Below are 15,021 nucleotides of genomic sequence, written 5' to 3'. Positions count from 1 at the left end.
GCATTTTGGGTCTGGGTTCTGATTCTCTACGTTTTATCCAGTGTGCACACGTTCACTCCTCATCATGTATTTAACATCATTGGATTGCTTCAAGCATGGCTGGAAAAGGTTTCCACCACTTTCCTTGTACCAGTCCATTCCTTTTAAACACATGAGCGGGAGTGTACAGGTACACACTTTGGGAGAAGAGTAGAGTATCGTAACGTTGCCTGGGGTTTGGATTCAGAAGCTACGTGTTGACTTCGTAACCTTCAAAGGTGCTCCTGCTGTTTCCTGCTTCCTCTCTCGCACTCTGAGGAGGCTTCAGGCCAGGATCATATTCATTATGGCATGCAATGGAAAATGTTTCAATGTTTTTATTCCATTTGGTACCTAATGAATATGACCCTGCTTCCTCTCTCCCACTGTGGGAAGGCTCCACTCTCTCCTCAGTCTTCTCAGAGTTCTTGGCTCCAAGGCCTTGGGGTTTAATTTGATCCCAAGTCGTGCGTCACCCCAGCGTACAGCAATGGAGAGGAACGGAGCCCGCTTGCCCTTTACGGTACATAGGTGCAGAGTAAATCACCACACCCCTTTGGACAACTGATCTCACGTCTTCAGTATGGCTGCCAGGAAGGAGGAGGAAGGAGGAGGAGTCAGCACTGCTTATGAATATGTATCTAAAATAATCCATGTTTACTACTTATAAGATGTTTATTGATGATTAGCGCCTGCCGATGTGATATTTATTTCCAGCCACTTGATTCTTAGAAGGTATTACATATTAGTAATTAACTTTCTAACAGATGGTAAGCTCATTTTGTATTATTTTCAGGTCTTTAAAAAGGTGTCTAAGCAAGTCACAAGACATAAGTCAATTCCGCCTGAGCAACAATCATACAAAACCACCTCAGTCCACAGAATAAAATAAACAATAATTAAAAGTCTGTGAGGCTCTAGTCCACAAGCCCCCATTTTAGGTATGCGCTGATTTGTAGTTTCTCCTCCACCCATAATAATAAAATAGCAGGTGTTCCTCACTATAGTTTTGGTGTTTAATTACAACCATTTATTTTTAAACCCATTCCACTTTAGTGGAAAATTCCACAGCTGAAGGAGAGACAACCAGGGCTACCAAGCAATTCAACCTGCTGTTCCCCTTGTGTACTCTCATAACAGACAGAAACCATCTTGGGACACCAGGTGTTAGCTACGCTACCTGATGTAATACTGTCAGGATTTGGGGTAAATTCCATTTCAATTCAGTCAATTCAGGAAGTAAATTCCAATTCCAATGTTTTCTCAAAGAGAAGCATTGAAGAAAATTTGAATTTCAGATGTCTGTTTCCTGAATTGACTGAATAGAAATGGAATTGACTGACCTCAACCCTGGTTGCTGTAAACATGAAGAGGTTGGGCAGTGAGCGGGGGGTGGAGAGTGGAGGTATTTCCTTGTCACGTCATTATGAGGCCCTTGTCAGAAGTGGGAGTGGGGGGTAGGGTTAGTGCCACGGCCGGCCTCTTGAGACCGATATAGACAAGAGGAAGGAGCTAGAATTTGCTCTGTTGGCCCTGCCTGGTTACTGGCATCGGCAGCTGAAGCTCAGGCCCCCTTGATCTCCCATCTCCTACTCCCAATTCCTCACACATCCCCCAGACATGGAGGATACCCACGGCTCAGTGGTCACCATAGAGATAGATAGAGGACTCATGTTTGTGTCAGTCTGTGACGGCAAGGGCAGCTTCATTGAGGCTATCTCTCATTTTAAAGTAGTCAATTTTCTTCTTCACAATTAGCTACTGCCTCCTGAGAACCCGGTTGGACATGAGGGATCAGCCAATGAAGTTGGAAGTCCCACCCAGTCAACTACATTAAAATGGTGGACACCCTCAATGGCGCTGCCCATTCTAAATGTCCTTTTGGCCATTAGAGGCCTCTATCATTCTCTATGGTGGTCACTCACTCTGACCCCCACCCTGGCCTCACCACCCCATGTGGGGTCATTCAAAGGGAGCTGGCCACTCATCCCGTGCTCTAGTCTTGGGTGACTATGGCCCTGGTACAAAGCAGTGCACTATATAGAAGTACCATTTGGGATGCATCCCTAGTCTTGGTTCTGAGTTTCAAGATTACTACCCCTGTCCTTTCTCCTAACTTTTAACCCCAGAGCACATACCCGTGAGGTGGAGCACCACTCCATTCACAGCCAGTTCAAATGTATTGATGAAACCCTCTTTCAGTGCAGTAAGAAAGTGTCGGAAAAACGTATTATTCAATCTGAATGAGAAGAGGTACAGTACAGAGATGATATTGGGATGAATTAGAGGGATGTTTTCATGAATCAGACACTATGACTATTTGTTTTGAATCTACTGTGTGCAGGGCTGGCCTTAGCCTTTTGGGGGCCGTAAGAAGGGAGCCCCCCCCCCCCCCCCCCCCCGTGTGAGCTTACAGGGCAGATCAACAGGCGCAACCAACAGACAGGGTGAGGGGTGGTGAACGACTTGCAAGCGGTGGGTTCCGAACAACAGTGACGAAAAATGTACACAAAAAATATATATTTTGGGGGAAATTAATACCACTACCCAAAAGGGCACTTTGGAGACTGGAAGGGCAAAAGGGCATGTGCTTGGATAGCTGACAGGTAGAGCCCTATCTGAGCATGTGCCTGGATAGCTGACCAGGCTAACTACCAATCTAAAACATTTTGCTGACGTGGCTAATTGAGTGTCTGTCATTGACTGACATAACAAGAGAAAAACTGCTGATGCACAATCACATTTCAAAATTGCACCTGGTGTATTCTACTATTCTAACTCTCAACAGTAAGTTGAGACCCGACTGAGTCCCCCCCCCCAAAAAACAGCTTATGTCGCTTATGCCTGGAACCGGTCCTGTGTGTGTGTGTGTGTGTGTGTGTGTGTGTGTGTGTGTGTGTGTGTGTGTGTGTGTGTGTGTGTGTGTGTGTGTGTGTGTGTGTGTGTGTGTGTGTGTGTGTGTGTGTGTGTGTGTGTGTGTGTGTGTGTGTGTGTGTGTGTGTGTGTGTGTGTGTGTGTGTGTGTTTTTGTGTGTGTGTGTGTGTGTGTGTGTGTGTGTGTGTGTGTGTGTGTGTGTGTGTGTGTGTGTGTGTGTGTGTGTGTGTGTGTGTGTGTGTGTGTTCAAAGATGAACAAATAGTCTATGATAAGGATAAAGGACACCATTTATGAAGTCCATACAAATATACTACCATAACTGTCTGAAATCTAAATTTGCACATACTGGTAGCTTACTTGTGTAACCCACTCCCCCATTACCCCCTCACCCCCTCGCTTCAGCAGCAGGAAGTGTCATGCCACTGTCATTAGGCCTACTACAAATAGAAACAGTTCCTTAAAAAAAAAGGATCTTCAAGTGATTTCTACCAAGTAGAGTGAACGCCTTCACATGATCATTTCAATAACCCATGGATCGCGACAGTGAAGATATGATTTCACTGTCCATCATAGAGAGATACAGTATAAGACGTCACCCACTGTGCGATTGTATGTCTCTAACTGTGTGTGCGTGTTTCTGTGCGTGCGTGAGGGCGAGAGGGTTTTGTCTAGAAAGGATACAGCTTTTGTCAAAATTGACTTTTTGGAGCAGGTTAAGTTGAATTTATGCAGCAGGTTAGAATAATTAGGTAAAGGTTATGAAAGGGTTAGGGTTAGCTAAAATGCAAAAAAAAAACAAAGAAAAGCTGTATCCCATCTAGAGAGAGAGCAAGTAGACATATACATTCCGGTTTTACATTTTGTCTAAAGTGATGAAAGTAGCCTAGCCTAGGCTACACTAGAAGTCATAACAGAACGAGGGCATCGACATCAGAAATAGACCAAATTTGAAGCAGTCGTATTTCCAAGATCTGTTATTCTCTACTTCTTATATTATATCCTATTATATATCACTGCATGCTGCTAACCCACATTTGACTAGAAAAATAGAACGCTTTGGCTACAATTTCTGAATATTAAAAACTGAACTATCTTACTGATAGCCCCATAAATAAACTTCTTCATACCGAGAGAAAATGGGAAAGATGATGCGCGATGTTGTGTCATCACACTCACAGAAGACTGATGCATTCTTTGGCTCAGCCGGAAAAAAACTGTGAAAGTATAAATCAGGATACCGTTACCGGGCGGCTGTCACTGGGTGACCCCGGACGACCTCAATCACCGTTTCCCATTTATTTATTTTTTTACACAGCTTGTGCTGTTTAAATTAACATCTTCTGACGCTCAGCCCCGACCGCGACTTAGATGGGGAGTCCCTATATTCCATGTATGGAACAACCCCCCACCCGTCTCCTGGGCTGTCCAATCCGGTCCCTTGAGCTACATTGACGAGGGTGCTGTGTAAAATATTATCATATATATACGCCCAGACCCACCCTTGATGCTCTGAGTCTCCTCCAAGCTTATGCGGGAACTGTCTGTCTGTATTACCGGTGAAGTAGCTAACTAATTTACTATCTGCTAAAATGGCACCCAAGAAGGACGCTAAGGCGGCACCCGCCAAGAAAGCCGAGCCTGCAAAGGCAGCTGCACCCGCACCCGCACCCGAGCCTGAGGTGGTGGCCGCCCCCCCTCCACTCGACTTGTCCACAGTCAAGGTAACTATGTTCTGCATTTCCCTACCTCCTCTAGCCTTTGCCCTGCATCCTCCCTCTATCCCTCTAGCCTGGCTTCTTTGTCTGTCTGCAAAATACAAGTTTGAATTATTATTTCCTGAGTCACAACATAATGTAAATAGTTAGGCTACAAAGCTTTATTATTTGCTATGCTCCTTTAGTCTTTCCGTTGTATATGTTCCGTGGTATTTGGCCTGGTTGGTCATTGCAGTGTGTTTTGCTGAAGTTAGGTACAAGTTAGGGAATGGTTGTCAGTGAAGGGCCATTCTCGATACATGCTGATGATGCAATCATATAGGACTAGGCTGCACATTTATGCGAGAATGTGAAACTCTATTCAGTTTAAATGTGAAAGACTGCCTATTTATTTTTGTGCCGTTTGGATATCGTAGGCAACTGTTAGGCTACTTATTATGTTTGATGAGTAGGCCTAGGGTACCTATTTCAACTTGTGGAGTTACCACAGTTCTGGAATAGCTTAAATAAAAGTGGTGTTGTATTTGGACAAAACATTAGGTTGGGATTATTTTGGCATGTATTTTCCATACTGTAGCCTATTATTATAACCATATTTGACAAGCGATAGCGAAATGGCAAGAGCACGCTTGGACCCACGGACCTAGTTCTGAAGCAGAATTGAAAGTGTTAAGACATCAGTACCTCGGATAGCTGCGGAGAGATGCTGCTCGCTCACCTAAACCACACCCCATATGCCCCTCGGGTTCCTTGATAGGCTGAAGGAGTTTGTGACAAGGTGAAACTGCAATGGAACTTGTCACCAAATGTGGACATGTTAAAGTATCTAAAGATGGACCTCCAAGATCGAGTGCCATCGTAGGAGTATAGCTGTGGAGCTAATTTTGTCTCGAGGATTGATAGGGGGTAGTGTTTCTTCCGTGATTGATGAGCTGATGGGAGCAAAACGTTTTACCTTTTTTTTTTTTTATGCTTATTTGATGTGGTGGTTTCGATGTATATGCCCAATTTTGAATCCAACTGTCAAAATAAAGATCCAAATTATGAAGTAGGCTACAATACAACCAGTATTGGTCCATTATACATAATACAAAGAGATATATGCATATTAGGCTATATATACCTTCTTCACTTTCTCATTTGCAAACTGACTGTCTAATTTGCTCTACACTGTGAGGAGTCTGGAGAAAATCCACAGCTACATAATCACTTAAAAGTTGTACCTGTTTGCTCTTAAGGTAGTGAGCCTCTTGTGTATGGCCCAGGCCTACCCCAACAGTCCACGTCCTTACAGTTTAGGTAGTATGAGACCTAAAGTAAAACTGCAAGACTGTTGCTCCCAAAACCTCATCCCCTTCTTATGGCACTCTGATTCATTAGTGTTTGAGATGGACTGTAAAATAGTAAGGAGTCGTCCCAAACACCCTGCAAGTCATTATCTGGGCCTGGAAGTAGTCTTGGTGGAGGTAGCCTACTACACTGGTAGTCTTGGTGGAGGTAGCCTACTACACTGGTAGTCTTGGTGGAGGTAGCCTACTACACTGGTAGTCTTGGTGGAGGTAGCCTACTACACTGGTAGTCTTGGTGGAGGTAGCCTACTACACTGGTAGTCTTGCGGTTCCAAGACTCTCATTCCAGAATCAGGTTTAGGAGAGAAAATGTTCTGGGGTGAAATAGAAAGGCTGTAGTCGAGGCTACTCAACAATTTCCCTAGACAGTGTAACAGCAGGGTTTAAATCCATAGAACGTCTCAGATCTGATAGCAGACAGGGGCTACGGTAGAATTGTGCCTAAATGGAATTACTTCATTGGCTGTAAATGTTCGAAAGTAGGCCCCACTTTCTTTCAATGTTCTGACTGTTGTTCTCTGCTGCCCTCTATAGGTGGAGTTCACTCCCGACCAGCAGGAGGGTAAGTTTACTAAACCAAATTACTAAGGGCCAGTTTCCCGGACACAGATTAAGCCTAGTCCCAGTCTAAAAACCATGATCAATGGAGATTCTCAGTTGAAAGTGTTTCTTAGGCCAAGACTAGGCTAAATCCGTGTCCTGTAAAATAAAAATTAAAAATAGATATCAGATGTCACTATCAAACGTAATCAGTAACAATACTGTAAAACAGATCATTATCACTGCACCTTCGCAGACCTGGGTTCAAATACTATTTGAAACCATTTCAAATACTTTATCTGAGCTGGATTGAGCTTGCCTGGTTTAATGGACCAATAGAATAATTGCAGAACTGAAATCCGAAAACCTTGCTCACCTGGCACCCCAGGCAGGCAAACACTCAAAATATTTGAACAATTTCTAGTAGTACTGCACCTCTGACTCCTAATAAAAAACACTAAAATAAATCCACTCTAGGTCCTTTTAAAACATGGATTAGCTGCCACTCCGATTTCTATCTCAATGTTAGCCTACTAATACTAAACCCGGACTAAGTAGTGTTTACAAAGATAACAAATACAAAGATGGGTGAAAAAATGCAATAGCACTATTTCAGCTAGGCTTACTTCCGATCTGACTAAACCAAATAACTTGTAACATTAAACAACCTCTGGAGTGCATTTACAATGTAATATTTCCTATAGAGGTGAACATTCTCAAATTACATGCACCTGAAGACATTTTCAATACATTTTCCAAAATTGCAGTGGTCAGCCTCTAAGGTTCTTTGGACACGGTTGACCCCTCCGTATGAACCTTAATGCAAAAGCATTATGCCTAAATGAACACTGGTCAAAAATAATTATACATTAGCTAGTTTATATGAACGAACAAGAAAACTATTCAATTTAATCGAAAATATGTTTGGACCAGATTAGGACACCACTTGACCTGTTATAAAATGTTCTAATCTGTCACAATGAGTTATAATGTTATAACAAGAAGTCTAGTTAGCTGCTGTCAAAGTGAACCCATAGTAGGGGATGATATCCTAGTATTACATAGTATTCGTTGAACACATTCACTGATTGACAACATCATGTGGACAGATAACTGGCATAGGTCTTTAAAGTTGTTGGGGAATATGGACCATCTAAAACACCTTTATCCATAGGCCTAATAACACACATAGGAATCCCATTTTTAACTCCATTCTCGTAGACATTCTAAATGTCAAACAATTAAACGCATCCATGTCTTGTATTGTCACCCTTTGATAAAGTCTAGCTCATTACGAGCAAGCAATAGGCCGCGCAGTCATCGCGCCAGCCGGGAGTTGTTTAAGCCACGGTCAACATTCTCTTGGTTTATTTGTGTCAGTCCACTCACAGCATTGCCTTCTAAAGGAGTGGAGCTCATATTCTCTCTTCAGTATCGATTCCAAGTCGGCTCCTGGTCGGCGAGAGAGAGAGAGAGAGAGAGAGAGAGAGAGAGAGAGAGAGAGAGAGAGAGAGAGAGAGAGAGAGAGAGAGAGAGAGAGAGAGAGAGAGAGAGAGAGAGAGAGAGAGAGAGAGAGAGAGAATTGGCAAGGGCACTAGAACAGTCTGCAGCACCCTGCCTCACCCTACTAGAATCTGAAGTCAAATGTCTACTGTTTTCTGTTGATCTGGTGCTTTTGTCACCAACCAAGGAGGGCCTACAGGAGCACCTAGATATTCTGCACAGATTCTGTCAGACCTGGGCCCTGACAGTAAATCTCAGTAAGACAAAAATAATGGTGTTCCAAAAAAAGGCCCAGTTGCCAGGACTACAAATACAAATTCCATCTAGACACCGTTGCCCTAAAGCACACGAAAAACTATACATACATTTGCCTTAACATCGGCGTTCCAGCAGGTATATCTCACTTGTCACCCCCAAAGCCAATTCCTCCTTTGGCCGCCTCTCCTTCCAGTTCTCTGCTGCCAATGACTGTAACGAACTACAAAAATCTCTGAAACTGGAAACACTTATCTCCCTCACTAGCTTTAAGCACCAGCTGTCAGAACAGCTCACAGATCACTGCACCTGTACATAGCCCATCTATAAATAGCCCAAACAACTACCTCTTCCCATACTGTATTTAATTTTTTATTTATTTATTTTGCTCCTTTGCACCCCAGTATTTCTACTTTGCACTCATCTACTGTCAAATCTACCATTCCAGTGTTTTAATTTCTATATTGTATTTACTTCGCCACCATGGCCTATTTATTGCCTTTACCTCCCTTATCTCACCTCATTTGCTCACATTGTATATAGACTTATTTTTCTACTGTATTATTGACTGTATGTTTGTTTTACTCCATGTGTAACTCTGTGTTGTTATATGTGTCGAACTGCTTTGCTTTATCTTGGCCAGGTCGCAATTGTAAATGAGAACTTGTTCTTAACTTGCCTACCTGGTTTAATAAAGGTGTAATAAATAAATAAATGTAAAAAAGCTGTGAACGATCTGATAGACAAGGCAAGAAGGGTCTTCTACACGATCAAAAGGAACATAAAATTCGACATACCAATTAGGATCTGGCTAAAAATACTTGAATCCCAAAAACTATACATACCTTGGCCTTAACATCGGAACCACAGGTAACTTCAACAAAGCTGTTAACGATCTGATAGACAAGGCAAGAAGGGTCTTCTACGCCAGAGAGTACACAGTGGCAGAATACCTGACCACTGTGACTGACCCAAAATTAAGGAAAGCTTTGACTTGGTCCAGACTCAGTGAGCATAGCCTTGCTATTGAGAGAGGCCACCATAGGCAGACCTGGCAACCAAGAGAAGACTGGCTATGTGCACATTGTCTGCAAAATGAGGTGGAAACTGAGCTGCACTTCTTAAACTCCTGCCATATGTATGACCATGTTAGAGACATATTTCCCTCAGATTACACTGACCCACAAAGAATTTGAAAACAAATTACATTTTTGATTTTGATAAACTCTCATATCTATTGGGTAAAGTACCACAGTGTGCCATCACAGCAGCAATATTTGTGACCTGTTGCCAACAACAACAAAAAAACAGGTTAACCAGTGAAGAACAAACACTTTTGTAAGTTCAACCCATGAAATACGTACAACCCTCATGAAATAGATATGGTACTGTGTTTAAGGAACCTCATATTCATCATCTCCAGCACCTCCCCAACATCAACATATGTGAAAATTGCACATTTCTATGTTTTGTAATAAAAAAGAAAGAGGAAGATAGTGTAAGTGTTTCCAGTGACATAATTGGTGTGCATCATGTGATTTTAATCAACCTACTAATTAGTTGATGATGTCATTGGAAACACTTATCTTCCTCTATTTTTATTACTACATAACATAGAAACACACAATTTTCACATGTTTTGATGTTGGGGTGGTACTGAAAATTATGAATATGAAGTAGAAATGTCCCTTTAAGTTTAACACTGTTCCAGTGTCTTTATGCTGGGTTAAATGTGGAAGACACATTTCAGGTGAATGCATTCAGTTGTACAACTGACTAGGTATCTTTCCTTTCTCTTTATATGGGTCCACAGACTCAACACTTTCAATGTTGATTAAACACTCTGTGTTAATTATTTTTGTTTATTGTTAATTAACACTGGAGAATTTGCAGTGAGGATAATTAAAGGTTAAATAAAATAAAATAAAAATATTAACAGATGGTAATTCTACATCAAGTTACAAAATTGAAATGGATAGGGCGAAGCTAGCATCATTCAATTGAGATATTCACAATTATCCCTGCAAAAAAAACGAAACACCAAAGTGGTGTGCATGTTCATTTCATAGATCTCTTGGTATGTTATCATAGCTTCTGTTGGCCACTAGCCCAGGCATTCTGAGGATAATAAAACCCTTCCTCTCTCTCTCTCATCCCTCTCTCTTCTTCTCTCTCTCCTCTCACCTCACCTCACCACAGACTACAAGGAGGCTTTCGGTCTCTTCGACAGGGTGGGTGACGCAAAGGTGGCTTACAACCAGGTCGCTGATATTATGCGCGCCCTGGGACAGAACCCCACCAACAAGGAGGTGCGCAAAGTCCTGGGCAACCCTTCCGATGAGGGTAAGGCACACACACGCACACACACATACGCAAAGTGATACAAGGACACACAGGCACAGGCACACACACACACACACACACATACGGAAACAGTACAAGGAAGCACAAGCGCACATACACACACGTACACACACACACACACACTTTCCTTAATACTGACTCTGTGTACAATATTCTCTCCACTTTAGACCCTCAGTCCTTCATAGTTGAATTTGTCCTAATATAGCACACTAGGGGGGAGGACATTTACACATAAGTGACCACACCTTGGCAATTGTCTGCTCCCTTTTATAGCACATTGTAACAATTCAGCACCTGTCATGATGGACATATCCCTCCATTGGTGGTGTAGCTGAGTTGCTGCAAGAGGCCTTTGAAGTATTTTGGGTTACAAAGCCTGACATTGTGAAGCGTGATATACCTTTCTGTTATTTCACTATGTATGTGTCTACAAATGCATTGTATGTAGTAAATCTGTGTGTACAGGAGCTATTATTATTATTTATTATTATTAGTAGTGTACTGTATGGTAAGGACCAGGGTGAAGTTGCCCCTACACACTGATCTGGAGTCAATTTAGCATATTCCCGACTAATGGTTAAGGTTAGGATTGGGAGAGGGAAAAGCTGATCCTAGATCTGTGCCTAGGGAAAATTTCACCTCGGAGCATACTGTATACTTCTAATGCATTTCCTCTCACTCTGGCTGCCCACAGACATGGCCGGCAAGAGATTAGAGTTTGAGGCCTTCCTTCCCATGCTCCAGCACATCGTAAATGACCCAAACAAGGGAACTTTTGATGACTACGTTGAAGGTCTGCGCGTCTTTGACAAGGAGGGCAATGGCACCGTGATGGGGGCTGAGCTGCGTATTGTCCTTGGAACACTGGGTGAGTGGCCGCCCAGGCTTAGTTGTAACATGAAGTGCGTGCGTGTGCGTGTGCGTGTGCGTGTGCGTGTGCGTGTGCGTGTGCGTGTGTGTGTGTGTATGACACCAGACCAACTGATGACCTGGCCTTTCTCACCTCTCCCTCCCTCTAGGTGAGAAGATGACCGAGGCTGAGATTGATGCCCTCATGCAAGGACAGGAAGACGAGAACGGCAGTATCAACTTTGAAGGTAAGCCTTCAAGTCTTCTAAGTCTTAGGTCACGTCGCAAATGGTACCCATTTTCGTAGTGCAAAGGCAATATGCAAAGTGCAAATATTGCCATTAACCTCATTATAATCTGTCAGCGTGATTTGATTTGAAACTTGTCTTCAACAATGTGCATTATAAGTAGGTGACTATTTATGTATTGCTCAGTTTACTAAACACTAGTTAAGTAATTGCCACCTTATCAAGCAGATTGTTGATAAAAAGTTAAAAATTAAATCACGCTGACAAATTATCATATGGTTTATTGTAATTTTTGCACTTTGAACATTGCTTTTGACATATGAGAATCGCTCAAAGTGTACTACTTGATACCAGGACCAATAGGTGGGAATTCTGACCCGAGTTAAACGCACATAAATGACACGTAATTACATTTTTATGCACTTATCTGTCTATGCATATTCTGAACTTGAATTTCAGCATGAGAATAGCATGCTATTCTCCCGCTATTCATTTGGGGTGGAGATCAAAGAAATGAAGGTGTGGCGAATACAGCCATATTCTGACCTTGACTTCATTCCCTCATAATTCCACCACCTTTACGCGCAATGAATAAGGTTGAGAAACGGTTCAAATAAATGGAACAGCATCTACTTTCTTTTGTAGTTGATAGAAATAACACCATTCTCCACGCACATTCTGTAACACCATTCTCCACGCACATTCTGTAACACCATTCTCCACGCACATTATGTAACACCATTCTCCACGCACATTCTGTAACACCATTCTCCACGCACATTCTGTAACACCATTCTCTATGCACATTCTGTAACACCATTCTTCATGCACATTCTGTAACACCATTCTCCACGCACATTCTGCAACACCATTCTCCACGCACATTCTGTAACACCATTCTCCACGCACATTCTGTAACGCCATTCTCCATGCACATTATGTAACACCATTCTCCATGCACATTCTGTAACACCATTCTCCACGCACATTCTGTAACACCCTTCTCCACGCACATTCTGTAACGCCATTCTCCATGCACAATCTGTAACACCATTCTCCATGCACATTCTGTAACACCATTCTCCATGCACATTCTGTAACACCATTCTCCACGCACATTCTGTAACGCCATTCTCCATGCACAATCTGTAACACCATTCTCCATGCACATTCTGTAACACCATTCTCCATGCACATTCTGTAACACCATCTCCACGCACATTCTGTAACACCATTCTCCACGCACATTCTGTAACACCATTCTCCACGCACATTCTGTAACACCATTCTCCACACACATTCTGTAACACCATTCTCCACGCACATTCTGTAACGCCATTCTCCATGCACATTCTGTAACGCCATTCTCCACGCACATTCTGTAACACCATTCTCCACGAACATTCTGTAACACCATTCTCCACGCACATTCTGTAACACCATTCTCCACGCACATTCTGTAACGCCATTCTCCATGCACATTCTGTAACGCCATTCTCCACGCACATTCTGTAACACCATTCTCCACGCACATTCTGTAACGCCATTCTCCATGCACATTCTGTAACGCCATTCTCCACGCACATTCTGTAACACCATTCTCCACGCACATTCTGTAACACCATTCTCCACGCACATTCTGTAACACCATTCTCCACACACATTCTGTAACACCATTCTCCACGCACATTCTGTAACGCCATTCTCCATGCACATTCTGTAACGCCATTCTCCACGCACATTCTGTAACACCATTCTCCATGCACATTCTGTAACACCATTCTCCACGCACATTCTGTAACACCATTCTCCACGCACATTCTGTAACGCCATTCTCCACGCACATTCTGTAACACCATTCTCCACACACATTCTGTAACGCCACTATTGAACTAGGGTCTGTAGTGCCGCCTCTAGCACTGAGATGCAGTGCCTTAGACCACTGCGCCACTTTTGTGCGTGTATGATTCATGCATACTTTCCTAACTCTAAAATGTGCCTAAATAATTGACAAGATTGAAAAAAAATATATATACCAGTTGGTGCTGAAACAGAGACATATATGCATATATTTAGATGGATTTCTTTCATTGATCCCTATATTCTGAACCCGTTCTCTCAATGTATTTATTCCGTTCAATCTGTCGACAAAATTCGAATGAAAGGGACACCGTAATTAAAGGAATGGCTTAAGATAAATGTACCGTGAGCTCTATTGAATGAAAATTCCACAAATAAATCTGTTATTCAGTGTGCTCAAGGTAGACACACCTTTGGAGTGAATACCAACTACTGAGAAGTGCGTAGGAAAGGCGTAAATGTCCTACGTCTCAATCGGGCCTAATGTACATACATTAGAGTCACATTTCAGATTATACTGTAGTTCTAGATTTGTATGATGTTTTTGTTTTTAATTTAGATCAAATGCTTCACTAGCTCACTCCTCTTTCTCTCCTTTTTAATTCCCCTGTGACCCCCTGCCTACCTCCTCCTCACCCCTCCCTTCCTCTCCTCTCCTCTCCCTCCCTCTCTCCCCTACCTCATCCTCTCTCTACCTCCCCTCACACCTCCCTCACTCTCCTTCCACACCCCTCCTCCTCCCCTCACTCCTCCCTCCCCCTCACCCCTACAGCCTTTGTCAAGCACATCATGTCTATTTAAGGATCCTCCGGCTGCAGTGGCTAACGAGGAAGCTAACGTGTTATCTGCAGACCCAATGGTGTCAGGACATCCAGTCCCCACTGTTAGTCAACCACCACCTGAGAAACAGACAGGGGGATAAAGGACTATGAGATGTCATTTCTAAACCATTTTTTTTTTTCATTCTTTTTTTGTTGGTCTGACTCCGACCTTCGACTCTCTGCTATCTATTCTCCTCCATTAGAAGCTGTCCTTTCTTTTCAACCACCAACCAGCAGATGTTCTTGTTGTCTTGTACCCCGCCATACCCCGCCATCTTGGCGGGGTATGCCTCTCCACCATGGGTCGGTGAAGGAAAGGGGGTAGGGAGGAGCTACCCATTCCATCCCTTACTTGCTGCCTGGATTGGGCCAGTAGAGGTGACTGGCTTTGCTCTAGACTGGCCATCAAAACTCACTCTCCCCTATGTCTTGATAAATTTTTCTCCTCCGCTATTTCACGAAATAAACTTTTCAAAAACCCTCCGGTGTCGCGTCTCTTATTCTTTGCTCTGCGGGAGAGCGTGGAGAGTGAGACGGTGTCCCAAATAGCACTCTAATCCCTATATAGTGCACTACTTTTGACTAGAGCCCAATAGGGTGCCATTTGGGACTCATCCCTAGTG

The 15,021-nt window shown here is 43.0% G+C and overlaps 1 protein-coding gene across 1 annotated transcript; it reads left to right on the top strand.

The window, feature by feature from the left end:
- Nucleotides 1-4,390: 4,390 nt before the first annotated feature.
- On the top strand, nt 4,391-14,878 carry LOC139538898 (myosin light chain 1, skeletal muscle isoform-like). The gene is made up of 6 exons (XM_071341457.1): nt 4,391-4,615; nt 6,493-6,520; nt 10,456-10,599; nt 11,315-11,488; nt 11,640-11,717; nt 14,350-14,878. Exons 1-6 carry the CDS (start codon nt 4,484-4,486, stop codon nt 14,376-14,378), a joined length of 585 nt encoding a protein of 194 aa, XP_071197558.1. The 5' UTR covers nt 4,391-4,483; the 3' UTR covers nt 14,379-14,878.
- Nucleotides 14,879-15,021: the final 143 nt, after the last annotated feature.

Source organism: Salvelinus alpinus, chromosome 14 (assembly GCF_045679555.1).
Source record: "Salvelinus alpinus chromosome 14, SLU_Salpinus.1, whole genome shotgun sequence".
Lineage (NCBI taxonomy): Eukaryota > Metazoa > Chordata > Actinopteri > Salmoniformes > Salmonidae > Salvelinus > Salvelinus alpinus.
This window is presented reverse-complemented; position numbering and strand designations above follow the sequence as displayed.

Excerpts from the sequence above, each read along its gene's own strand:
- LOC139538898 (XM_071341457.1), top strand. The coding sequence starts at position 4,484 with ATGGCACCCAAGAAGGACGCTAAGGCGGCACCCGCCAAGAAAGCCGAG. Across the intron at positions 10,600-11,314 it reads GGGCAACCCTTCCGATGAGG|ACATGGCCGGCAAGAGATTA; the intron begins GTAAGGCACACA and ends GGCTGCCCACAG. Across the intron at positions 11,718-14,349 it reads CGGCAGTATCAACTTTGAAG|CCTTTGTCAAGCACATCATG; the intron begins GTAAGCCTTCAA and ends TCACCCCTACAG.